At 32.8% G+C, this 27,720-nt stretch overlaps 3 protein-coding genes across 6 annotated transcripts; 2 read left to right on the top strand and 1 right to left on the bottom strand.

The window, feature by feature from the left end:
• On the top strand, nucleotides 1–4,327 carry LOC110610612 (mitogen-activated protein kinase kinase 6). Of its 2 annotated transcripts, XM_021750612.2 has the most exons (8): nucleotides 2–219; nucleotides 530–614; nucleotides 1,203–1,337; nucleotides 2,689–2,913; nucleotides 3,015–3,197; nucleotides 3,383–3,606; nucleotides 3,886–3,931; nucleotides 4,028–4,327. In XM_021750612.2, exons 1-8 carry the CDS (start codon nucleotides 146–148, stop codon nucleotides 4,118–4,120), a joined length of 1,065 nt encoding a protein of 354 aa, XP_021606304.1. In that variant the 5' UTR covers nucleotides 2–145; the 3' UTR covers nucleotides 4,121–4,327. The 2 variants fall into 2 exon arrangements, with proteins under 2 accessions (XP_043810484.1, XP_021606304.1); XM_043954549.1 differs by lacking the exon at nucleotides 1,203–1,337 and having other exon boundaries at nucleotides 1–219.
• A 4,032-nt stretch (nucleotides 4,328–8,359) lies between these two features.
• Nucleotides 8,360–9,270, top strand: LOC110612067 (uncharacterized protein DDB_G0271670). The gene is made up of 2 exons (XM_021752722.2): nucleotides 8,360–8,791; nucleotides 8,889–9,270. The coding sequence occupies exons 1-2, from the start codon at nucleotides 8,454–8,456 to the stop codon at nucleotides 9,157–9,159; spliced, it is 609 nt and encodes a 202-aa protein (XP_021608414.1). The 5' UTR covers nucleotides 8,360–8,453; the 3' UTR covers nucleotides 9,160–9,270.
• A 1,555-nt stretch (nucleotides 9,271–10,825) lies between these two features.
• Nucleotides 10,826–18,245, bottom strand: LOC110612001 (arginine--tRNA ligase, chloroplastic/mitochondrial). 3 transcript variants are annotated; one of them, XM_021752609.2, is made up of 18 exons: nucleotides 18,084–18,245; nucleotides 17,822–17,892; nucleotides 17,574–17,713; nucleotides 17,367–17,442; nucleotides 17,102–17,203; nucleotides 16,737–16,952; nucleotides 16,428–16,508; nucleotides 15,572–15,655; nucleotides 15,349–15,453; nucleotides 14,271–14,449; nucleotides 13,729–13,813; nucleotides 13,304–13,490; nucleotides 13,062–13,131; nucleotides 12,158–12,227; nucleotides 11,837–11,926; nucleotides 11,615–11,683; nucleotides 11,415–11,513; nucleotides 10,826–11,255 (listed from the first exon to the last, which is right to left on the bottom strand). In XM_021752609.2, exons 1-18 carry the CDS (start codon nucleotides 18,184–18,186, stop codon nucleotides 11,145–11,147), a joined length of 1,938 nt encoding a protein of 645 aa, XP_021608301.1. In that variant the 5' UTR covers nucleotides 18,187–18,245; the 3' UTR covers nucleotides 10,826–11,144. The 3 variants fall into 3 exon arrangements, with proteins under 3 accessions (XP_021608301.1, XP_021608302.1, XP_021608303.1); XM_021752610.2 differs by having other exon boundaries at nucleotides 17,822–17,949; nucleotides 18,084–18,243; XM_021752611.2 differs by having other exon boundaries at nucleotides 17,822–17,896; nucleotides 18,084–18,211.
• Nucleotides 18,246–27,720: the final 9,475 nt, after the last annotated feature.

The following is a 27,720-nucleotide window of genomic DNA, read 5'->3' on the forward strand; positions in this document are numbered from 1 at the left end:
CATCTCATTCTCCAATAAAAAACAAAACTCATACTCTCCATCACTCTCACTTTCTCTCTCCCTCTGTTTCAGAGAAATTTAAAACCCTAGAAACTCCAAGAACACACTCAAACCTTTCAAAAATTTGAACTAAAAATTAAAGAAAATGAAGAGCAAGAAGCCATTGCAGCAACTCAAGCTCTCCGTTCCGGCTCAAGAAACCCCCATCACCTCCTTCTTGTAAGTTCTTTCCTGTCATTTTCTGTATGCTTAGGTCGACTCGATTTTCTCAATTTTCCTCTTTAATCTCTAAAATGTAGTTCTTCTTTCCTTGACTTAGTTCCCATTCTGATATATATTTTTTTCCCTCGAATTGATCTTTAATTGCCTTTTTTATTATTCCAATATGTTATGCTCTGTTTAGTGACTGAGAAAGTGTAGGAAAATCAGAAGAAAATTGAACAGAAAAGGCGAAGCTTCAGTCTTTATTCTCTCTCTCTCTCTCTCTCTCTCTCTCTGAATTAATCTATTATTATCGTTAAATTCTCAGAACTGCAAGTGGTACATTTCATGATGGAGATTTGCTTTTGAATCAGAAAGGTCTGCGGCTTATCTCTGAACAGAAGAAATCTCGGGTAAGTTTGAACTAATTTGTAATTATTTGTATATGTCAGTCTCTTTAATTCACATCCTTTTTAGTTCTTTTTCAGTAGTTTGAATTGTTGTTTAATTAATCATGGCTACCTAAAATGAGTATTACGAATTAGTTAGATGTGCTTGCTTTGCTATTTACCAATTTACTCGTAGCAGATTTCACTTCTTTTAATGATCAATTTAAATTGTTTGATCAGAAAAGGTTGTTTGTGAAAATATGGCTGTGAGTTTCCTCTAACAAATACAAGGATAACAATAGTACTCAATTACTTGGGCCTTTAAAAACTTGAATATGTAGCATTCTGCTATCTTGTAGTCTTAATTGTGTGCCTTTTGCTTTTTTGCGTTAACAATGATATCTCACTCATCATTTCTGAATATTGTATGACTGCTTTAATCCTCCTGGATTGCATTTGTATTACTATCCTCTTCTTTGTGAGTAATTGTTGTTAAAATGGTGATGCAATTGCCAATATTTCCAATTGTAACAAAAGATTATTTTCTTTATACCTTGTTTATGAACAATGTAGAACCTTCAATATTTTATTTTCTCCTCTATTCTTGGACAGCCTTCAGACAGCAAGGAGCTTGATTTTGAATTCTCATTGGAAGACCTTGAGACAATCAAAGTCATAGGAAAGGGAAGCGGAGGTGTAGTGCAACTTGTTCGTCATAAATGGGTTGGAAGATTATTTGCATTGAAGGTCATTTAACTAATATGAGAACCTTTTTATTTTATTTTTCAAGCAAATGACATCACCTTTTTTTAAAAAAAATAAAAATCCTTTTGAACCATAAGAAGGATATAAATAGGAGTAAATGACTTCGCAGGGCACTTTTTTTTCTCCCAAAAGGGTGAGTGTTTGAAAACTTTTTCGTAAAAAGATTTGATAAAAAATAATCTCCCTAGAAGGGGTGAATTTATTACGTTGGAGTCAAAATGAACCAAGTTGTGATGAGTTGATAGAAAAGAGTAAGTTGTGACATTACTTGGGCTTCAATATTCTTTATGCCTAAGCTGTCGTGACTCTAAGACAGGACTTGAGTTGGGCAACACAGCACTGACGATTGAATTTTTCCTTTTCTTCTATTTAATTATTTACAAAAGTAGGAATAACAATATCCTTTTTAGAATAGTGTCAAAAGCTCTCAAACAAGAACTTAATGTTGCTCTTCATGGCCCTTTCTAGAAGGCCCCACAGATTATTTATTGATTAGATATTATTTTAAATATTGTTTAACAAAATTATTTAATTATTTTAAAGTTTATAAAATTAAAACTCAAAAAATTTTAATTGAAAATAAAATTTTAATAACTTATTATTTACATATTTAAAATTTACTTTTGTCCAATCACAATTATAGTAAGAATAATAAAAATAAATCCTAACCATTATTAAGGTAAGTATGATATTGCTATTTAATGTACTGTTAAAAAACCAACAATGATAGCATGTGCCGGGAATACTCATAAAACAAAATGGCCGAGAAATATTGAGGTTTGCATAAATGAAAGAAATTCTAAAAGTAACGTTGAAACTTGAAAGTATAATCTATAGTATACTGCCGCTAGAAGTTTTTAAGTGTCTTGCTTGGTATGTATAATAGTATATTTGATGCAATTCACAATACAAGAAAGGAAATAAAAAAAGAAGCTTATGTGTGCCTGACTACCTGTAAACATAGTCCCAGCACATGTCGTGACTTAAAGTCATGACTTGCTCTTTTCTGCAATCCAACCCTCAAGTTGTGAAAGTATAACTTCGTTCATTGACTTCAATGTGGATTAACTCCTTTAAGGAAAATGCTTTTCATCAATCCTTCTATGTGGAATAAATTTTGAAAATCACATCCTTAAAAAAAATGCTTATTTTTACATTTGACAATTTGACATATTGCCTTGAATTTTTATGATATTGCTGCCTCTATCTTGAGTTAAGTTTTTTATTAACTTGGAAATTTCTCAGATGATTTTAAGGCATTTCCACTTTGTAGTGATAGGTGATAAGATATATTCATCCACTACATGGAAGTTTAATGAAATCTAGATTACAGGTCATCCAGATGAACATACAAGAAGATATTCGCAAACAAATTGTACAGGAGCTGAAAATAAACCAAGCTTCCCAATGTTCTCATGTTGTTGTTTGCCACCATTCATTCTATCACAATGGAGCTATTTCTCTTGTGTTAGAATACATGGACCGTGGGTCTCTAGCAGATGTGATTAGACAAGTTAAAACAATTCTCGAACCTTATCTGGCTGTTGTGTGTAAGCAGGTGTAGAAGCTTCTGTCTTGAGAATCTACTGGGAAAAGAAATTGTTATAGTTGTTTGATTGTCTTCCCCTTGTTTGGCTAAAAATTATGTCTCTTTTCCAGGTTTTACAGGGTCTTGTGTATCTACACCATGAGCGACATGTCATACATAGGGACATTAAGCCATCTAATCTATTGGTAAACCACAAGGGGGAAGTGAAGATCACTGATTTTGGTGTGAGTGCAATGCTAGCTAGTTCTATGGGTCAAAGGGACACATTTGTTGGAACTTACAATTACATGTCGGTAAGTCTTTATTTTATTTTTCTGTTACCACAATATAGCACTGACTATCAAGTTGATCTGTCCCTTTGTTCTGATTTTTGCCTTAACATTTGTACTTTCTCCTGCTGTCAAGATTTTATTCATGCTTAGATATGATGCATTTTTTTTATTAGAATTTAGATTTTCTTTTTCTCCCCCTTTTTTAGCCAGAGCGAATTAGCGGGAGCACCTATGACTACAGCAGCGATATTTGGAGTTTAGGCTTGGTAGTACTTGAGTGCGCTATTGGGCGTTTTCCTTATATGCAATCTGAAGATCAGCAAAACTGGCCAAGCTTTTATGAGCTCTTGGAAGCCATTGTGGAGAGCCCACCTCCATCTGCTCCACCAGATCAATTCTCCCCTGAGTTCTGTTCATTTGTATCATCTTGGTAATAACCTGAATAAATTCGTTTCACTAACATGTTCTGTAAGCACATATTGTTACTTTTACAATTCCATTTCTGTAAGTTCGCAGGTGTTCTCTAGTTTAAATTAATTGATTGATTTGTCTTATCACCTAGGTTGATTGAAGAAATTTCCTAGTTCATAATGGCATAAATTGATCTCTGTAAATTAGTATAGGAAGAAAAACTAATTTTCCGGTTTGATAATGTTTTCTCCTGAAAGCTTCACTAATATTGTTTATGTGTTTTGTATGGTATTTGCAGTATACAGAAGAATCCTCGAGAAAGGGCATCATCTTTAGACCTTTTGGTTAGTATATACTTCGTTCATATGGAGTTTTTCTTTTGACTTTTCACCTGAGAAGAAAACCAGAATCATGATTTGAAAATCGTTTTTTGTTTCCAGAATCACCCATTTATCAAAAAGTTTGAAGACAAAGACATTGATCTTGGAATTCTAGTAGGCAGCTTGGAACCTCCTGTGAACTACCCTAGATAGTTTGTCTTGTAATGTTTATGTTGAGCTTAAACCAGGTTGCCTTGTCTTATAATGAATGCTATATCAACTTACCTGAGTATAAAATATTTCACATCATGTCTTGTCTTTTATCTTCATCAAACATTAAAGAAATACTATTGAAACAAATGATTTACTACATAGATCTTACCTTGATATTCAAAGAGATAATTCCTAATTCTAGGACAACTTATATGATCTTGCTATTGTATATTGATGGGGTTTGTTTATTCGAGTTCAGTGAACAATATTCATAAGGAATGATTTGGTTTTGGAAGCATGATTTTGTACGTTAAGCTCATGCCGGCAAATATTCTCATCTGAATGATTGTTTTAACAAAGTCAGCCCATTCCCTTAATGATGTGCTTTGCACAAATGTGAACCATGCACATGGAGAGGTGGTCTAGGTAAAACTAGACAAGGATGAGGCCTTGAAGGTAAAAGATTCCAAATTCATGTCTCATCCTCATTAGTTTGGATTGCTCTATTCTATATGATTTGATTTGGTTTATTTACTTTGCATTTGCAAATCTTTCTACTTTTGATTGCAGGAGAAAAACCTCAGTAAGTTGTCCTGATAGCTAATAACAATCTTATTAGATTTTCATTACGCTCTTATTGATTAATGTTGAGTTTAAGTTCTAAGTAGATTTATAATTATAGTTAGTTAGAATTACAGAGTTTATTAAGTAAAGAAAAAGAAAAAAAAAAATTGTACGACTTTAAATTCGTTGCTGAGTTGTCTAATTAGAATTAGACAGGAGTTCGGTGCCAAAGTGAGTTAGGCTTGCTGACTTGGGTACAGCTTTTTCATGTTGGAATTGTTGACCAACTTTTTAGTTGAACTTGAATTGTTGCTCACTGTTCCGAGAAACTATAAGGGTGGATAGATATCACAATCTATTTATTTTTTGTCATGTGTATGAAAAAAAATAATAATAAATGAATTAATTTTTATTTTTTTTTCTCACTCCTATTAATTTATTTTTTATTTCATTTTTTATAATATTATTAAATTATTGTATACAGCAGTTGCCTCTGAAATCTGTCGTAGTGTTTATGGGGCAAGGTTAGTTTGGAAAACTCATTTGGGTTGTATTTAAAATTTAAAGGTTTGCTAGTGAGAAAAATAATTAGTCATCATAATTTTTTTTTCATAGTAAATTTCTTTGCGAGGTCGAAACACTTTAAATTTTGTGTTCTTTTTTTTTCAGTTTTTGTGTGTTGCTTGCATAAATAGTGGTGTCAAATTACAGCCTGGTTTATGCTTAATTCTGGCACAATGCCATAGTATTGTAGTGAAGTATTTTAAGATTAGGGATATTGGCTGGCCTTCTGCCTTTGGATAAATTATTAAAATGAAATGTGACCTAATTGTGGGACCACTTCATTAAGATCATAAACCAGCGCAGCAAAGCCTACCGAGTTGTATTTGCAGGTATTCAAGATAGTAATGAGTGGACATGCGATTGGTCAGATTTAAAATTAAATTTAATTAAATTAATTAAAACTTAAAATTTAAAAATTTATAAAAATCAGTCGAATTAAATTAGTGAAAAAAATCAAATTGTATCGTTTGATTTGATTTGATAAAATTTTTTTAATAAATTTTAAATTTAAGATCTTATTTAAGATTTGATTAAAGTATTACAAACTTATTTTTTTATTAATAATCATTATATATACTTTATCTTTCTCAAAATATATTATGAGTTTCGTGTGGTAAAATTTTAATAAATTATAATATTTGCTCATAAAAATTTTATCTGTATAAAAGAAAATTTAAATATTATAATAATCAATATTCTGAATTACAGAATATTTACTCTCTTCTGAACCGATCAAGTTTTTCATAATATAAAGTTACCTTTAGATGATAGTATCTTACAGATTCTCACTACATGCAATATCTCTTATTCAATAGACAGTATTTATCGAATTTTTAATAGATTTGATAATTAATTTTATTTTTAATATAAAAATAAAATATATATAGAATTGAATATATGTATTTTTACACATTATTTTTAAACTCAAACTACTTATTTTCATTCACGCTTTATTAATAAGTTTATTAACTTGAGTATCATGGTATCTATCTATAAACGCTAACTATTTCACTCTCTCTTTTTTTTTTTTACAAATTAATCAATTATTTTTAGTCTCAATATATATACGAAAATAATAAATTTTAAATTAAAAAATATAAAAATATTTTTTTAAAAAAATTAATAAATAACTATTTGCTTCATTTTGATCTTATCTAAATTATTTAAAAATTAAATTGAATTAAAATAATTAAAATTATATTTTTAAAATTTAATTAATTATTTTAATTTAAATCAAATATCACACACTAAATTAATGCGACATAAATCTACCAACAGCATCGAACTAGTAGTTGAATATACTCGGTCGCCAAACAGCCAGCCATTTTGTTAGAGTTTCTCTAATTTTACTATTTAAATTATTATTAATATCACTTTAAATATATTTATTATAGATCGGCTAAATTTAGTTTGAAGTTAAATTCCATGTGATTTCATCACAAAGAAATAGTTTTTTTTTCACAATAAAAAAAATATATCTAGTCTAATTTAATTTAATTATTAAAAATATATAACTCACCTAGTAAATAAATTCGAATCCCCATTTTATTACTGAAAAATTGCATTGAAAATTTATTTTTTTTAAAAGAATAACAAAATTTCAGACATCTTTTAAAGATTTTTTTTGAAATATGCCTAATTCTCATCAAAAAGTGAAAAAAAAAATTGCTAAAACTTAATTATGAGAATTATAAAATAATAAAATTTTTAAAATAATTTATTAATGTAGTATTTTCAACAGATTGAAGAAAGAGGTGTGAGAATTATGTGGGCATTAAGCTATTAATGATAAAAATAGAAAAAAATGATAAGAAATTATGTAATAAATTGAAAACATAGATAAGGACTAATTTTATCATACAAGTTTCCAAGTCAAGCTTCTTATCCCTAATCTTAATCTTACCAATCACTTTCCAAAATAGAAAATTCTTATTTTATTTTTTAATAAATTAAATTCTTGCATCAAATTTTCTTTTTTTGGTAATTTCAGATTTTCACATTTATTACAATGATTAAGACATAAGAAATACTTTCCCACCCACTATGTATCCAGTGATCTTGGGAATCCCACATAAACATCCCCATCTTGAAAAAAAAAATCATTTTCTATAAAAAAATTTATTTAAATTATTTAGTTTTTAAAAAAAATAAATTTAATAAAATATATATAAATTAACTAATAAAAAAATTAAAAATTCCAACTAACAGAATTAAATTATATTAATTTAATTTAGATCGATTTCCTCTATGGTTTAGGGTTTGACGACTTTGGCCCTATTGGCCTATGTCGTTTTGAGCTTGTATTACGTGTCCCAGTACTACCAAGCTGTCTTCCATTCTTTAATAAAAAATAAAAATTTTTATTTAGTTTATATGAGATGAAAAAATTTATTAACTAATTATTTAATTTTAAAAAATATATTAAAATTATCAGATTCCACTCTAATTTTAAATAGTAAAATTAAAAAATTTATATAATAATTAACAAAAATTATTAAATAATTTACATCATTATGGACTAAATTCAAAATAAACTAAAAAATTACTCGGTTTCGGCAAAGGTTGTTATGGAAAGTTATCGTAAATATTTTGTCAAATCTAGATTCTTTCTTCACATATCTAACTTTCACTATTTGGGATTGCCTAGAAACCTGAAAAAGTTTAATCGTGTCGTTGCTTTAAGAGGCAAAGTTGCTAAAGACAGTGACCTAAGTTTCTCCCATAATAAAAAAAAAGGGAAAAGGACAATGACTCAGATTTTGGATGTCTTCAAATTTAGACCTTATCCACTTCCTTGTGCTATGGGGAAGCTATTAATTATCAACCATTACTAGATGATGACGATGATCCATCACAAACCACAATATAATTAAATTATTTTTAAAATTAAAAAAAATCAGAAAATAGTTTTCTTATGAACCCCTTATATTATCCAACTGGGTATTTTTTTTACACGTACTCGTTAAAATATAATTAAATATGAGATTTATTTTAATTTTAATTTTAATTTATTTATTGATAAAATGATTTGATAGTAAGAAAAAAATTAAAAATGCAAAAATTTTCGCATCAGGAGATATATTTGGATATATTTATATATATGCCTCCTTTGATAAGAACACATAGACAAAAAGCTTCTGAACAACATCATCTTTTATATATTCTCCTTCTTCTTCTTCATTTTTCTTTCTCTTTACTGTTGTTGATGATCATCAAAATGGCTGAAGAAGCAAAGCAAAAAATTTTGGATATGGCTTTGCAGATGATAAACCCTAATGAAGAAAAGGAAGATCCTAGCCGGGTAGCCATGGATGGTGATGATGATGATGCTTGTGAGTATGAATCAACATCTGTTGAATCCTCCATGGAAGATTCAGCAAACTCGGCTGCTTCTTTCTCTTCAATAGATTTACTAGAAGATGCATCATCATCATCATCATCATCATCATCATCATCATCATCATCATCGTCGGCGTCATTGATATCACATGCAAATGGACCTCTATATGAATTATCAGAGCTCATGACCCACCTTCCCATCAAGTAAGCATAAAACGATAAGAAAATTTTAGGGTTCTTTGCAGAAAAATGAAAATAATTGATCAAAAGCTTATAACAATGAAATTAATTTTGTTTGCAGGAGAGGACTTTCAAAGTTTTATCAAGGGAAATCTCAGTCATATACATCTCTAGCAAGTGTGAGAAGCATAGAAGATCTTGCAAAGAGAGTGAGTGTGAGTCCACTGCACAGATCTAAAATGAAGTCTTGCAAGAGCTATGCAGGGGTTTTAGATAGCCAGAATAAGTATTACAGTCCCAAAGCCACCATATCAAAAAGGGCTGCATCTTATCAAAGAAGATCTTTTTTATCTTCTTTAGGTAAAAGAGGTTCTTTAGTGGGTGATTGTTAATTATGGCCTCATCCATTTTTTTTTTTAATTTTTTTTCAAAGGTTAGAATGAGAGGTTGAAGCGTTAAATTTAACTAATATCGAAATAAACCCGGCTTATGGATGCGACTAATTTGAAAGCTTGTCTTTTCAGTATTTATGTATATTTTATTATGTTAATTTTTTTTTCTTGAAGTTATGGTATCATTGTAACAATCGTTGTTGATCTCATAAAATAAATTTTTAGCATAATTGCTATGGCCATAGTAATATTTAACTTGGAAAAAAAAAAGTTCTAATAAGATAATTTACTTAACTATCTTTATGTATATATTTTTTTTTCGCAATGTGAGAAGATTTTATTATTACAATTATTTATTAACCGAGTACACGTGTTCTTTTATGCTTGAAAGAAGTTTTGGTTTCTCTTTGTCACTTTGCATTGCAATAGAACTTCTATTCTTTATCTTCGTCCATGGGATCATCCAGTTCGAAGTTGCTATTAATTTTTCTAGAGATATCATGAAATTGAATTGGCCGATCTGTCTAATTAGTTGATTTGCAAATTGGTCTGGTTTAATTTTCAGATTTAAAAAACATTAATAATAATAATAGTAACTGGTTTATTCGTTTGAAATGCTCATAGACAATCAAAGGAAAGCGTTGAGAAGGGTGAATTTATGAAGGTTATCAAACAAGTAGCAGTTAGGTTTGGGAGATTTAAGGAGCCTGTCCTTTTTTTTACTAATGTTCAAGTTAATCCATTAAATGTGCAATTTAAGGAGAGTTGAAGTTTAAGAATACGTTTTCATTTTTAAGAAAATTAAAGGAATGGATATCTGGGTGATTGAAAGATATGCTTGCAGCCAATGTGGTACACCAGGCTAGACCTAATCACCATGTGAGAACAATTCTAAATGTAGTCATGAGGTCATAACTTACATGCTATTTTGGTTCAGTTCATAAATTAACCCTCCAACGTGTGTTTCTGATATTTTTTTTTAAGTTATTACAAATCTGAACTTTTTTATTCAGCACGTAAAATCGGCAACGTAATAGAAAATGCCGTATAATTTTACGTTCTCATAAATAAACAAATATATATATATTTTAGTTTATACCATCGGCAACAAGAGGAGAAACTCCTCAATAATGTCCGGAATCTGGAAGCTTCGACTTGGGAAGTAAAGGCCGTTAACATTGATCTGATTTCACGTCTCCTTCGTACAGTCAAAGAGTTGAATCATGAAAGAGATTTCAGTGCCACAACAATACTTGCTGATGAATGATTTAGTTTCATCATCGATGAGAATGAAGAAGCAATGCCTGGATCGCCTCACTTCTATATTGGAACAATGTTGCTTCTGATAGCCTCACGATGACGATGATAAAACTAATTAATAAGCCTGTGATTTGTGAGGCTTCATCAATTGAGAGAAAGGGAAGGAACAATTAAAATGGTAGGCAGAAGCTATAAGTAGTACAGCAAACAGCCGAAACTCATGCAATTTTGAAATAGAGATGATAAAAGGTCAATGGACTCTGGGTCCCGATTTATAGGGGTTCATGGTTCAGTTTGATTTTAATTTTACTTGTTTTTGGTTCTTAAACTGACTTTAGATTTTTCAGTAATTTGACCAAGTGTGAAATTCAAGCTCAAAAAAGCTTCATAAACGAGTTCACAAATGTGCTAAACTCAAATGTAATAAATTATAAATGAGCTGATCTAAATCTAAGATCTTCAAAGCTCAGCAAAGCACATTACACCCCTGTAGAATCCCAGTCAAGGTTCAATCTCTCTCTTTTCCCTATAGTCTTTCTGAAAGATAAAAACCTATGGATTACGGTTTAAGGTGGACAAAATGTGGATGATATGAAATGCACATGTAAACCTACATAATATTTCAAAGAAACGTTACTGAAACCTATCTTTCCAACAAAATTGCCCACAAATTGTATGTTCTGCATGCAATTCTCGCGGTGTCTCAGAAAAATACGTTAGTGTTGTCATATCTTGTAAACAGGTACGATTCCAAGAAGGAAAAAGCATTTCCTCATGACCACGGCTGTTGCTTCGCACAGCAAGAGTCTACTCGTTTCCTCAGCTGATCCAACAACCTGCTCAATTTTCCAATATCATAAAGTTAGATTCACGTTCGTAACCATCTTGGTCCGTTAAATCCATAAATGGGTATACATATTCAGCAATATTGTTATCAGTTCATTTGGAGAATAAATAGAAGTCCTCCTGAGTCATGACATATTGTCTGAACATACCTGACAATTGGAATAAAATTTGGTGAAGTATTCAGATAAATTATAGAGATATTCACACAACACATTTGGCAGGAGATTGGTGCAGGCCTCCTCAACAGTCTGAAAAGCGAGGATAAACACGTCCATCATAAGTCAAATTGCAAATTATAACTTCAAAATGCAAGCAAGACAAAGTGCAGTTCTTTAAAATATTTTTTTACCTCAGCAAACTGTAGTAAATGAAGCCCCAGTGCACGCTCATCAGGATGACCCAATACCAAAACTCCAGTCTGCATCACAAAAGTAAACATGAGAAGTAAAATAATAGACTCCAAGTGATTAGGAAAAAAAAAATTTTTTTTTTTTAGGTGTTTTCGGCACATTAACTTCGCAACTTGAGAATTTCAAAGACAACTGCAACTTTAACTAGGAAGAGAACATACTTTCTTCAATTCCTCTACGTCTTTACCAGATTTTCTGATGATTGAACAGATCCGAGCATGTGCATACAGCAAATAAACAGCAGTATTTCCCTGTTTAGAAGTTTTTGAGGATAAGAAAAAAAAAATAGCAGCACCGGTAAGACAGATAGCACTCTCATTAGCAAAAAACGAAGAGAGAAGAAAGTAGACAAGAGAAACTTATTGTACGAGTGGTAAATCGTAAGCTCAGCAAAATAGAAGTTAGAAGTTAATTCTTGTGAACGAGTTTAGCATCTAGAAATTCTAGTAATCTACCTACTAAACAGCAAATCAGATATTTACCTTATCATTAAGCATCTGATCGTAGCTGAATGTATAATTGGTCAATCTGTTGTTCTTCAAGTCAGCATACCTGAGAAAACAAATTGATAATGTAAAGCGTATCCGAAGTAGAATTCACATATAAATAAAGAAACAAGTCCACAGGAATTGTTGCAAGCAGAAAGATATATGTAGTAACCTGCTGTAGCTCAAGCATCAAACTGTCCCACCGTTAAGTAGTCTTCCATGAAGTTTTAAGAATTTAAGGTTTTATTCATAAACTCAAGAAGCCTATATTAGTTAAATTTTTTTCAAATTTTACTACCATGATAATCAAAGAAGAGACTGCAACTACATACTCACACTCAGTCTAGCTATTTTTATGAGACAACATGTGCCCCTCCTGTCCTAATTATCCATGCTGCAAAACTCATTCAATTGACCATCCAAAATAGCCCTTAAAGATGTCTCCTTATCGTGGTCTCAACAGGATAGCAAGATCTAAGAACAGCCGTGGAAGTTCTGTCCTCAGGTTATTTTCATGCAATGGTTGTACCAACTCATACCCACAACTTTGAGGCTACAACCTTGAAGCTTCTACAATTGCACCAAAAAAAGCCCCTATGCAAAACAACCTTTAAATTTTAAAAGCTAAATTGCCAAAAATAGTTTCCTACAACTTTAATTCAAACTTCACCTCTTTGCCACCGAACTTGATTATTTCTCCACAAATGTTAAGCTACAAACAGTATAAGTTCTTTTTTTTTTTTTTCACTCCCTAGGCCACCACAAGAAAATGTTGACAGAGTACTCAATCCTATTCCTATTACAAAAGCCACCATAAATGAATTGGTGACTATTATGTGCACACCTTAAATGGCTAAAAGGAAATTTTCATATTAGCATAGAACTATAGATAGCTTACTTGATAGCACCATAACCAATTGCCTCAGCAGTTTGCTCAAGCTCTTCTTCAGTCCACTCTTCAGCCTTGCCTGTCCAGGATATAAAAGTAATAATTACTTGCTCCACACCAGGTGGAAATAATCTAACTATTAAGCAAGGTAGGCCAGGTTCTATGTATTTGTACAAATAAAGGATGATAAAGATGCAAGTCATATAAGTAACTAATAAAACATAAATTATAGATCATTCCAGTTGTTATACCACGCTCAACAAGTGCTGCTTTGCTACGAGTCTTCGCTTCGTCTAGCAAATCAACTAACCGAACCACATCAGAGGCACGAGTTCTAAAACGCTTGCCATCATCTCCAAGAACAAGGCCGAATCCAACATGGCTAGCTTTAGGAAACATACTACCATTAGCTGGGAGCCAACCCGCACGTTTGGCAGCCTGAATTAGAAAACCACACGACTGTCAGACCTTCAACATTTCAACCTTCAGCTGCAAACTAAGAATAGCACTATCACATGAATTCAAAGCATATTATGTATGGAAATAAATAAAAGGTTGGAAATTTTACATAAAAAAACTTGCATACAGCATACAGAAAGTAAGACAGAGAGATTAATAAGTGTGGAATCATAAGGTACCACTCAAGACCACAAAAGATATGACAACAAATACTTACTTTGAATACCATATCAAAGTGCTGCTGCTGACCAACATCAGTAACATATATAATCCAATCAGCTTTCTCTTCATTGAGGCGATACCTATACATGGCAAGCAATAAGCAAAATTAAATTTTTACTCCAAACCCAATCTTTTTCTTTCTTCACATAAACATTGCCACCAAATGAGCATTAACAAACTCCATAGGAGCTAGCAATCTTATTCCCAAGAAAAAAGAGAGAATTTCAAAAGTCTCCACTAACAGTGGATCTGCAAAAACAAACAGAGGCCAGTTCTGGAGATTCTTTGAACTGTCAACGCAGTTAAGAGAGAGAGAGATGCCTAATAATCTTCCATTTTAGACTAGATAGAATCTAAAAAACTATTAAGTAAACTATCTCCAATTGTTCAGACAAAATAAGCTTCAAAATTTTTTCACTCAAGAACACAAATCATTTGATACATGAGCAAGGGACAAAACCAAAAAGAATACTTAGGATAATAAGATGAAGTCATCCAAAGCTCCAGATTTTGTTCAAAGCGGGCATATAAACTCACCAAAGAGCAGTTAGATCAGTTGAAGCATAGTTGTAACCACCATCACTCTTCACAACAATAAGAGGTATATTGATTCCTTCAATAAAGATCACACGAGCACCTTCACTTTCTTCAACCAATCCTTGATTGCTCAATCCCTCCAAAACCCCAGGAATGAATGGATTGTAAAAGCTTTCTCCCTGCAAACAGGGAATCACATAAAGACATTCATGTGCATTTTCTTTCCATATTTTGGGTATTAATTGTGTGATTAAAATTTAAAACAAATAAGAGATTTTTCATGCTTGATGGATTTAATAAGATATGAAGCCCATTTAGCCTATTGTGCAAGGTTAGTTGAAATGATCAACCAAAAGAAAAGAAGACAAGCAATTCAAAACCATTCTCATCACTTAAACATTATCAAATATTCAGATATAACTTCAGTTAAGACCAATGTTTTGAAAACCTGTCTGGTCATTGAACTGGTGAAGACAGAGAGCTAATGATTTAAAATTCAACTAAGGTCAAGCCAGGGTTAAACCGGTATATTATTAAATAAATATTAGGGTAAATTTCTTTTATGTTCCTGAGTTATATCAAAATTAATACATATATCCCTCTATTTCTAAAACTTAATAGTTTAGTTCCTAGTATTTTGACTCCGATAAATTGGAAGTCCCTCTATTTTACGTTCCTGAGTTATGTGGTTTGCTAATCACACCACTACACTGCATCTCTTAAATCAAGGGTTTTCTAATTGAACTGAACCAGACTAAGGTGCAGTTTTCAAATAAACTGATCCAGCCAGCCGGTCTGGTTCAGTTTTAACGACCATGGTTAAGACACTCTCAGTCTACTCCAGAAGAACATCCATGCAAAATATCATCTTATTGTAACCATGGCCTAGAAATTAAAGGAAGGAGCCTTAGAAAATGGTGCATATCACATGTTTGTTGATTAAAAAAATGTTGTTTGTAAAAAGAAAGCACATTACTAATTCTCCAATCAGCCCAAGTTGAATTCACATGTAGCTTTCTAAAACCGATTTATTTTGGATTCATAAAATAGTTGTTGTATAAAAAAGATGAATATTTACCTTTTCTTCAAGATGAACCCCAAGGCGTTGATAGACCTTATCAAATTCCTTCCTGCTAATGTCACAGATCTGCGCCCATGCTTGGCGGTACTTGGGTTCTCCACCCTGTATCCAAAAAAGAATTTCAGTCCTTCCCTAAAAAGTTTAATAAGTCCTATATTGCCAAGATAATGCATGATGAAACAACCTATAAGTCCTTCAAATTAAAAGGCAAATAATTTACCTGGAGACGAACAACTGCTTTCTGTGCCTTCTCCTTAAAAGCAGGATCAGCATCGAATCTCTGTTTTGATGCTTTATAGAAGGCCTGCATAATGCATCCCTCACATTAGAATATCAGGAATCATATGTAAGAAAATTTATCACATCTGGACCTATTTCTGAAAACCACGTTATCCAATATTCAAGCATCAAAAAGTCATGTACCAAAAAAAAAAACAGACAACAAAAAGAAAGAGAGAGAGAGAGAGAGAGAGAGAGAGAGAGAGCATATTGACTTCATTATGTCTCTAATGCTGTCCAGGTTATTATAGATTCGACATACTATCTCAATAATGATATTGCACAAGAGGCTGCACTTGATATAAAGGCTGAGATGGAATTAGATGACACAATTTTTTGTTTTCTAGCAATGGTGTACATTTGGGACAAGCTGACAAGGCAATGGGTTCTCGTCCTGTCTCTTCTTAGATCTTTGAATACTCAAGAAGCAGCAAACTATTTGCATTCTCCAGACATAATCACATTAATTTTATCCCAATAACGTCCTTAACCACATAAGGTTTTGGTCATGTTTGATTTTCCTTTTTGGAATTGAAAGTAAAATATTAAAAATATAAAAGTTAGACATTAGATCTTCAAATAAAATAACAAAATATCACTTAAAATATTTTTTTTTTAAAAAAAGAAAATATTAAATAATGTGTAATGAATATTTTATTTTTTACTTGCACATATAGTAAAATAAAAATCTAGTTAGTAATATTAAAGCATAGAAAACTGCTAACTAAAATTAAAACATAACAGGAAATCCACTTCAACAGTTAAATTTTCATAATTTAAAAACAGCTATTACGCACCTGTAGATCTCCAACAGCTGTTTCATTAACATCTTTGAAGTTTGGGAACTTTTCAAAGAGGAATTCAATCAACATGCCAAACTGCAAAGCAATTGCAGCAGACTTTAGCAGAGGCCTAATCATGTCACATCTTTGATAAACCATATATACAATATTAGTGAACATGAAAGATAGAAGACACATGTCCATCACACCAGGAACTTATCAAAGGAGAAAGAGATATGGAACAAAGATGAATCAAATTATAATCTCTCAAAAGAGAAAGATAGTGACCATGGGGGATATAAACTCTCTCAGGAAGCATGGTACCTGTGTCCCCCAATCGCCAACATGATTTCGTCGAAGCACATCAACCTTTGAGAATTCAAGCATTCGAGCTAGTGTGTCACCAATTATAGTAGATCTTAAATGGCCAACATGCATTTCTTTTGCAATATTGGGTGAGGAAAAGTCCACCACAGCCCTGTTGATTGAGATCTTGGGCGCCCAAGTATCAATACCATCAATCAGCATCTTTTGAATTTTCTGCAGCCACAACAATCTAACATAAAGAATCTTACACAAATCTCCTAAGTGCAATACTAAAATCACAGTATGGTAAAACTTTTTAAGGAAAACATAAAAAGCACACAAGAAGTTCATAAAATAAATAGAGACAGTGAATAGGCAAACACCTCAGCCAACCAGGTCTTTGACAAAACAACATTCACAAAACCAGGTCCTGCCACAGAGCAAGATTCTATCATTTCAGAAGAAGGAAGGTTTCTCATTATAGCCTGGCAAAAGAAACATTAAATGTAAAAGAATTTATTTCAACCAATTATGCAATGTCACCAATGGGGGAAAAGGAAGAGGAAGAAAATGAGAGAGAGGCAAAAAAGATCAAGGAAGCTAATTCATACACAATCAAGTGATTTCTAACATGACAATTATCCATACCTGTCCAACTGCTGGAGGACCCTTAAAATCAGTAGTTTTTCCTTTTATTTTAGACCAAAGGCTCATGGCATTATTACTGCAGCAAATAAACAGTAACACATCATCATAAAATTAGCAAGAAACACCAATTCAGAATCAAATAGTGTTCTACTACCAGCAGAGATAAAAATCACACACATACATATATGATTTCAGCTAGCTTATTACCATTGGTAATCGCCAAATTTGGCAGTGCAGGCGGCAACCAAAGGCTCAACATCGAGCACACTAGGGACAGTTTCTCTAAGAGATGCTTCAAACAGTTTCGATAATTGTTTCTTTAAATTGCCACTATTCTCCTCACTCATCTTCAACAGAAACATTCAAATATTAGCTCTTCAAGATAAAAATCTCTTCCTCTATAAACATTCATATACAATCACAAAAATACACATTAAAAACTAAAATAAACTCACATTCGCCGTGGTCGATATCGACTGTGTCTTTCTAGCTAAAGCAAGTCTTCTAGATGTCGCTCTTAACAAGTCTGTCTTGTTTCAGAGCAAAATGATAGCATAAAAACCAAAAAACCAAATCCAAATTCCTAAAATAAATGAAACTCTAGTCAAATTTCTACTACTACAAACAAATTTGAGCTTCTTTAAACACAAAATCTAGCTATGAATCAGAGGCAGAAGGAGATGAAACTGAGAGAAATAGAAAAGATAGAGAGTTTACCAGAGGCGAAGAGAGGAGAGGAGTGGAAATGAGAGAGACGGTTGAAGGAGAGAGACGGAGGAGATACCGGCGCAAGCAGAAGGGCTAAGGAGGACCCGATCATGCCTTTTTCTTTTATATTCTTTTCCAAATCTTACTGTTCTGTCTCTGCTATTACGTGCTCCCGCTATGGGCTTTAGCAAATTAGGGATTTTTATTGTAATTTATTTTTCCAATGGGAAGTCGACATGTCAGCTTATTTTTTGCTCATGGAACCTTAAAACTGCCGGCTTAAATCTGCAATTTTCTCACACCTATCAGCTTGGTTCTCAAGCAAAGTTTGTTGGTTCAGTAAGCAAATATTTACAAAATAATTTTATTTTTAAAGAATAAATTAGTTTCTTAAAAAATTATTGGTTAATTTTTAAGTATTTCAAACTCTGAAAAATAGAAAAATAAAATATTTTCCAACTTAAGTTATAAATAGATCCGAAATTTAGTTTCTTTTAGCTCTTATTTACAGGGTAGCAATAAAGAAAAAAAAAAGTAAAATATCAATATTTTTATCTTTTTTATAATATTTGAATTGAAGGAAATTAAGAAAAATAAAAAAAATTCACTATTTATTTTCTCTTTTATTTAGAAAATTGCATGAAAAATGAATAAACTATAACACTTCTATTTCTACAATTATTTATTTTAACTCCAAAAAAGTAAATAATTTATATTTTACTATTATAAAAGCTAATCGTTTTCCACTTATCTTTCTCTATAATATCTAACCCAATGAAAAAGTTTCCATTATTTTTGTTTTTATTCCTTTATTTATTCACTTTAGTTTTTCCCTCCAATAAATTTCCCAAACACTCTAACAAAATGGATTCTTGATAAATCATAGAAATAAAGGAAAAAAAAAAAGAAATTATAAAAGGAGAGCCGGAGAGGAGTTTCAAGAATATTATTTTTTAATAATAATAAAATCTTATTTTATATAAGCCTGCTCAATTTACAGATAAAAATTTTAAATTAAACTCTCAATCTTCTACTCTTTAAATTAAAAGAAAATATTCGAATTTCATCTTGCTAAAAAGAATTCCGAAATATTTAAAATAAACAAAAATATCCCTATCGTGCTAAAGGAGTTTCGAAATATATAAACAAAAAAATATATACATAAAAAAAAATAAAAGTTTCCAAATATTTAAAATTACATCTTGCTAATTTCCCTTTAGTGCCCACTGTACAATGGCGATGTATAAAGATATTCACTTGTTTGCTAATTTGCTAAATCAATCTTTTTATCAGAGATACAAAAGATTATAAAGTATTGAATCATTGACAAAAAAAACACTTGATAAGCTAAGCTAGAAACAAATAAATCCACTTTGAGATACAAAAGATTATAAAGTATTGAATCATTGATAAAAAAAAACACTTGATAAGCTAAATTAGAAACAAATAAATCCACTTTGAGAGCTCCTGAAGTTAAGATATCTGCTGCAACATTTTGTATTTGCTGAATCCATTTGAAGGATACTGAAGGAATGTCTTTACTGAGCAGTGTAATATCATGCACAATATTTTGGATGTTTACCGTAGGTTCCACTCCATGTAAGGTGTTAAAGAGCTCCTTATAGTCACCTTCAATGATAACAGAAGAAAGCTTCAAGTTTCGGGCCAGAATCACCGCTTCTCTACAGGTAATGCTCTCTAAGGTGAGGGGTCTAGATCACGAATATTGTTCTTACATCTCTGATCCATAATAGCTTTAGCATGATTTCTGACAATAATAGCAACTGCACTGAACTTTTCATTGGAGTCAAAAGCAGTATCAAAATTAATCTTAAGGGAACCGTGGGAGGGCTCTCCCAAGTGTTAGGATATAGAGCAAAAGACTCAATGGAGGGCAGGAGGGAGCATTAGCTTCAAAGAATGCATCATAGTATATAATCGCTGAGGCTGCCACCTCCATCGAAGTAGGACTGTGTCCCCGAAAAATAAGATGATTTCTTAACTTCCAAATACTCCAGCAGATAAAAACAATCATACTTAAAGGATTTGCAGGAGAAACAATATTTTGAAACATACGACAGATCTCCTCGCAACAGTCATAAAAATAGTTCTCTCTGAGGAGAGTAGACCTAATAGGTATCGGAGAGTTTATCCAGATAGCTGCTACTCATGGACAATCAAAGAAGATGTGTTTGCATAATTTGGGAACACCATAAAGAGGACAATCTAGGGCAACCTCATAGATGCATCCGTGGATGGCCAGGTTGGTAGGGAGCTTCTCACTAAGCATGCTCCACTGAAAGATACTTAATTTGCTTTGGAGCTTGATAGATCAGGTCTTTCTCTATAAGGCTTCCATTCTATGTAAGGAATTTGGACCGAGATCCACTGAATTGCTTTTGGAAGTTATTCTTCTTATCTAACACACTATATGATATCTAGATTTGACTGTGTAGACGTCATGCCTCTCAAAATGCCACACAAGTTTGTCTTCTTGTCTGAACATACCTACAGGAATAGATAAAATATTGTTAGCTTCCTCCTCAATGAAATTATTCCTTACCTATATGGCATTCCAGGTGTTGGAAGTGGAATCCATCAATTGTGAGACCTAGACAATGCTCAGATTATGGTCTGTTTTAATTCTAGGTTGATATGGAAAGATTGAGGAATCCAGTTGTCAAGCTTGTACATGATTAAATTTCCATCTCTAACATGCCACCTGATACCTTTATTAAGGATTTGTTTGCCCATAAAATGCTCCTCCATGCCCAAGATGATCTACTCCCTCCCTTAGCTTGCATAAAGGATGAATTAGGGAAATATTTCCCTTTGAGGGTTCTGGAATGCAGAGAGTTAGGATTATCAATTATGCACCATCTTTGCCTAGCTAAAAGAGCCATGTTAAAATCCTCTAAATTTTGAAAGCCAAGACCTTCTCTTGGTTTAGGTTCACAAAGGTGATTCCATGATGCCCAATGTATTCTTATTTCGTCTTTTTGTTGGCCCCACCAGAAATTGGCAAAAGTGGAATTAATGGTATGCTAGGTGCTTGCTGGGATACGAAACACCGACATGGCATAGACAGGGATTGCTGTAAGAATTGCCTTGATAAGAACTTCTTTACCACCTTTGGACAATAACTGCTCTTTCCATCCCAAGGCTTTATTGGAAATGTGCTCTTTTAAGATAGCAAAGACTTGGAATTTAGATCTAGGTATATCAGCTGGTAGGCCTAGAAATTTATCAGGGATGTCCACTTTCTCAATATGAAGGAAGGATGGAATTTCTTCCTCTAAGATCTGAAGGAGTGTTTTTGCTAAAAATGAGGCAGGATTTGTAAAGGTTTATCCTCTAACTACTAGCATTCGCATAATTTTATAGGATGTGATCAATTTTTCTGGTATCATCCATGGAAGCTTTCGAAGAGAGGATAGAGTCTTCTGTGATCAATAGATGTGAGATTGAGGGATTATGTTATGAGATGGAGATGCCCTCTAATGAGGAATGCTTGATGTAGTGAGATGAGCCTTTTACTACAAAGAGAAAGAGAAAAAGGCATAAGGGATCTCCCTGTCTTAGCCCTCTAGATGGAACTATAAAACCAGTTCTGTGGCCATTAATTTATACGGAATAGGATACTATCTTCACACACTCCATAATTCAATGTACAAACTTATCATGGAAACTAAAGTGGGACAACATATGGTGCAGGTAGCTCCATTCAACACAGTCGAAAGCTTTACTAACATAAAGTTTGAGAGCCATCCCGCAATTGTGCTTCCCCTTTCGTTGTTTGAACGAATGCATTATCTCATAGTTAATAAGAATATTGTCTGAAATGAACCGATTCGATGTGAATACACTTTGTTCATAGTCAATGAGTGTGTTCATAAGAGGCTTCAGTCTTCGAGTTAAGATTTTAGAAATAATTTTGTACATGACGTTGCAAAATTTGATTAGTCTAAGATTGCTCATGGATTGAACCTGTTTGACTTTGGGAATAAAGGAGATAATCGTATGATTTAGCCCTTTAAGCATTCTCCCTCCTGCAAAGAAGTCCTGAAAAGCACAACAAATATCATTTGACAAAATAGGCCAATATTTTTGGAAGAAAGCACCTGTTAAGCCATCTCCTCCCAGGGCTTTATTAGGATTAATAGAGAAGGTAGCTGCTTTAATTTCCTCTCTAGACACAGGTTTGATTAACTCTGAATTCGTCATATCAGAGACCCTAGCATGGAAGCCACATGTAATAGTATCAAAATTAGAAGGTCTTGTGGATGTATATAAGTTTGAAAAGTAATCACATATTATCTGCTTGAGATCGCCAAAAGAGATCCTCCACATGCCCGAGCTATCAAATAGACCCACAATGGTGTTTCTTTTTCGGCGCTGGATAACTTTGGCATGAAAGTAAATAGTATTCTTGTCGCCAGCTTGTAGCTATTTTATTTTGGCTTTCTGAGCCCGTACTATTCCTCTGTTCTGTACTCTTATTGCAAATAATCTTCGATAGGCTTCACAATGCAATGCTAGCATCCCATCTAACCATGTTATCCTTAACCTCTTTTAGTCTATTCTATAAAGACTCGATTCTAGTTTTGGCATTTTTATGATATCTTTTATTCCATTGGCCTTGTGGCCTTGGCATGAAATGGTTGCTTAGCGGGACTAATACCTTGATTATTGCCTGGCAGATACCCGCCTTGTGGTCTCACATAAACTGTCTTGTTTAGCGGGACTAACACTCGGATTATGGCCTTGCAGAGACCCGCCATATAGCCTTGGCATAAAATGCCTTGAAAACTTTTTGTAAAATGGGATTAACACCCGGTTGCATGGCCTAGCGGATATCCACCTTGTGACCTTGGTATAAAATGTCTTTTTTAGCGAAACTAACACTCGGATTATAGGCTTGGTGGAGACCCGCCTTGTGGCTTGATATAAAATACCTTGTTTAGCGGGACTAACACCCATATTATGGCCTGGCGGATACCCGCTTTGTGGCCTTTTTCTTGTCTCCAAATATCCTCGCCTCTCTGACTTTTGGTTTTACTTTTAACTCGTCCTTTTGTCATCTCTCAATACTTGGACTTCATTATCCAGTTTGATATACTTTTGGACTTTATCCATTAGTTGTTGGTACATAGCGGATGTGTTCTTGATTAGGGAATCCGTGAACTTGATGTTTCACGTTCCTTTTTTCAACACTTCACATACATCTCATGATTTAATTCTTCTACCTATATTGCTTTTGTATTAAAACGTGAGATAAAACTCCTTAAAGACTCGCCATCTTCTTAGAGAATCTTCTGCAAGTCAGAGGAGATTTTTTAGGAGGTATACAAGTAATAAACCTGAATTTAAATAATATAGCAAATTGTGTAAAGTTCTGGATTGAACCTGGATTCAGATGTTGGTACCATTTCTGAGTCAAACCTGTGAGTATTGACGGAAACACTCAGCACAACACAAAGTCGTTGACATCTTGGAGTTGCATTATTGTTCTAAAGATCGCTAGGTAACATTTGAGATCTATTATTCCGTCGTATTTGTCCAAGTTTGGTAGTTTGAACTTGACGGGGAATGTCTCTGCTAAAATCTCTTCTGACAGGGGCAAGGCATCGTCTGCCCATAATTCTCCTCCTACTCCTTCTGGTACCTTTGTACCGCCCATATCAGCTTCCAGTCAACATCCTTTGGAGTCTCGTTCGACGATTTCTCCTCCTCCATCTTTGTCTTCCCTTTGGACTGCATTTAAATTGTCTCTGTCTAAGTCCTTGGGGTGTCGATTGAAACGTCCTCCCTTATCTTAGGAGCCATAAAGGAAGCTTCCTCCTGAGCTTTATACTACTCAAGAATGGCCCGTAGCCTTTTTATGTATTGAAGTATCTGCACATTGTTTAAATTGCTCAAATCAGCTCCATTGACAATTGATAGGGTGTTTTGTCCATTACCAAGAGTGGAGAAAATGATTGTACCCTTGTTGGCAGCAGTCTTAGTAATAACTCATAAATTGTCAGCCATTTTTAGAGAATAAAAAAGGAAATAAATATTTTTTTTAAAAAAGTGGGAATAAGAGACTGATTGCTACTCGAATTGAATAAAGAGAACTCATGTCAGCCATTTTAGAGAATAAAAAAGGAAATAAATATTTTTTTTAAAAAGTGGGAATAAGAGACTGATTGCTACTTGAATTGAATAAAGAGAACTCGATGGATTTTCGACAACAAAACTAAATGATAAGGCCGAAATGAAACTGTGTTGCAATTGCTCACTTTGCAAGAAAGAGAACGTAAGGTGGTTAGTGCCTATGGAATCCACTCCGACACTCAAGTCAATAAACTAAAGAAAATGACAAATGTAATGAATTGCTTAGAATTTAAGAGTAGTTATGTAAGAATGCATCCCTTAGTCTCTATGATTATTAATTTTTGTACCGTAAGAAAATGAAATTAATTATAACATTTCATGAAAATCTAGTTAATACCAACGAATTGATAGGGAATTCTGTTATTATAGATGTAATAGGGATCTATTGAATTATATCCGCTAATAGTAATTTCCCATAGAGTCTCGCCCTGTATTCAAGTGAGCAAGTCTTGATGAATAACTGAGATCTAAAGTATCTAAGTTTTTTTTTTCTCTCAATGGGATCGAGTATCACCAGATCAGACACTTGTTACATGGTCTTATTTTTTAGTATCAGGATATTGTGTTATATCAATATCTCTATTTGATATGTATTAAAAATTAAAATTTATTAATTTTAAAATTTAGTAATAAAGTAATGTGAGTAAAGGTTTTATTAATAAAAGTAATATAAAATTTATTATTTTAAATATATTAACTATATCCTTTTAATACATAATAAAAATAAAATAAACTTATCTTTATTTGACGGAAGAAACGTATATTAATTTTAGTATATGTTGAGGGATAATTACTTTATCTTATAGTATTTATTGAAACAAATTGAAGGTTTTTTGAAAAATAAAAATAAAAAGCATTTATCCATGGGCCGAATCGTACGCTGCAAAGAGAACGTGATGGGCTTGGCAGTGAGATCAGAGCCACGTGTAGGGTGGAAGACAACATAACAACATATCTTAGCGTCGCTGAACTCAGTCACTCACATGGGCCAAACTGGCTGGTAATCCCCGAATTAAATAAGCATTTTGCCATGCTTGTTCTTATCCGATTCCTGTGGAACACCCAATCACAAAACGCCACGCCCACGGTTTCCCCTCACTAAAATAAGCAAAACAAACAAATCCCCCATCTATACATAAACCCTTCAGCTACACTCCATTGCAGAGCATTCAGATTCAGAAGGCGGTAATTGAGAGAAATGAAGAACGCAGGGAAGAGTTTCAAATCCAGTAGTAATGCCAAGTCTGATGTTAGGAAAGATAGGAAATCTGCCACTGGCATGAGTGGATCCCCGAAGAAAGGAGGCCACGGCGGTAAGTTTACTTGGGTCGGCGATGGATATTCCCAGGCTGAGATCGGACTCCAGAAGGAAGCTGTGGATGTAAAGGACCCTAACTTTGAAGATCCAGAAGAGATCGAGGCCGAGACTATCTAATTGCGATTATGGTGATTGTCATCATCTTCATCATCATGAGCTATCTACCTTTTGTTGTCTATGATATGTAAATATTGCTGATGTAGTGTGATCCTCGTCTAAAATAAAATCGTATTAACATTTCTCGTGAAAATTGCAAAATGTTTTGATTGTGATGGCTATTACGGTGATTTGATGGTTTGATCCGGATCTCTGGGTTTGGGATAACAATAAGCTTACAGTGTAAATTAGTAGCCACTTCAATTTGAGCCATTTTTAGAACAAATGCCACAAGATCGGTTTTGATAATGTATTTAGACATATTGATATTTGAGCTATGCCAGACCACAGTGTGTGAGCTTAGAACAGCTAAATCTCTGCAGATCTGGAACATGAAGATCCAAAAATTGTTCCATCATCTTTGCTGGATACAGATTTGAAACTCTTGCCTTTGGGGATATGCAATGAAGTTGAAAATACTGAAAAGCAGAGATGAAAATGAGTGGGATGAGAGCGAGGAAAATTCTTTGCAGCACACCTGGTCAATAGAAAAGGCACCAAGAGACCTACCAAGATTTTAATACATGAATCCGGGTGCGGTAGACTTGTCCATTTGGGCAATCATTCAACAGCTTGTGAGCAAATTGTAGCATAGATTCATCCTTTTTTTTTCACCAGCGATTGTGGATTGATTTCATTTAACTAAAAAATTGAATACATAATAGAATAAGCCCAAATCCCAGAAAAATGAATCAGATTATTGATGAGTTTCCAAAGCTCATAATACAAATGAGCCCATGAGAAAACAAGACCCTAGAGACCCTAGGGGAAGCTTGACTTGAACCAGACTCGGCTGGAGCTATACAGTAGTGCTGCTTTTGCTTTTGGAACCACCTTCAATTGCATCATCCACCATCGGAAGGTAACGATGCTCTTCGGTGACCACTTTGCACCTCTAGAGACACAGCTCGTGGAGCCATTGTTAAGCCCCAACAATTGGGTTTCATTCTCAGAAGCACAAATTGAGAGTCTCCAACCTGCAAACGAGCCAAATCAACATGGTAAAACATTTAAATTCTAGACTCCTTTTATTTGAACAAAAATAACGGGCAAAAGAATATTTTATATGAAAAGTATCTTTCAATCAAATAATTTATTTTTCATTATTTAATTTTAATTTAAAAATAAAATGTATCATTAAATTTCTCAAAGTATAAAAAAAATATTTTTTTTTAAAGAGAAATTTACTTTTTTTTAAATTGACTTAATTATTATTTTAATCATATAAATATTATTTATTATCTAATTTTTCGGAATATGCTAAATACTATAAAATATTTAAAAATATTTAAAATATAAAAAGTATTTTCGTAAAAAATACTTTTCTTAAAATAAGCAGAGTCTTAATAAATTATTAAAAACATTTTTGAAATTATATTGTTATGTATTTTATTTATTTATATTCTAATAGACACAACCCTAAATCAAGTGTCCAATGGCTAATTATTATTTGCAAAGGAAGCTTTACCCTAAATTGCAAAGCTGGGATTGCAATTGCTATCTTCAATCATGTGGATTCTGGTTATAATTACTTTTATTTGAATAATAATTATAATTCTTTTGAAATACATCAGGCTTAATGATAGAAAGATTTCATCTTTTCATATTTTGTAATTATGTCTAATCATTTTAATTATAATAATAAAAAAATCTTAGATATTAATTATAATTTATTAATATCATAATTAAAGTTAGTGCTTATCTATTTGTACTTTAAAAAATTAACCATAGTGATGAGAATAAAAATTTTAATCATATTCTTAACTAATTGTTAATTTTAACTAAAATCATCATTGACCTTACATAAAAATACATTATTTAGAGTTGTTCAGTGATTGAAATAACCTCTTTGGACTGTCATACCATAACTTTTGATAATGCACAGCAAAAGAGCTACGAGATCATCCTAAAGTCTCCACAAGCAATCAAAAAAAGAATTAAGTGAGATTTCAATAGATAGCTTAAGTTATCAAACAACATGGAAAAGATGCACTTTCTGGCAATCAAGCTGTGCCT

The sequence above is a fragment of the Manihot esculenta genome, chromosome 3 (assembly GCF_001659605.2).
Source record: "Manihot esculenta cultivar AM560-2 chromosome 3, M.esculenta_v8, whole genome shotgun sequence".
NCBI lineage: Eukaryota > Viridiplantae > Streptophyta > Magnoliopsida > Malpighiales > Euphorbiaceae > Manihot > Manihot esculenta.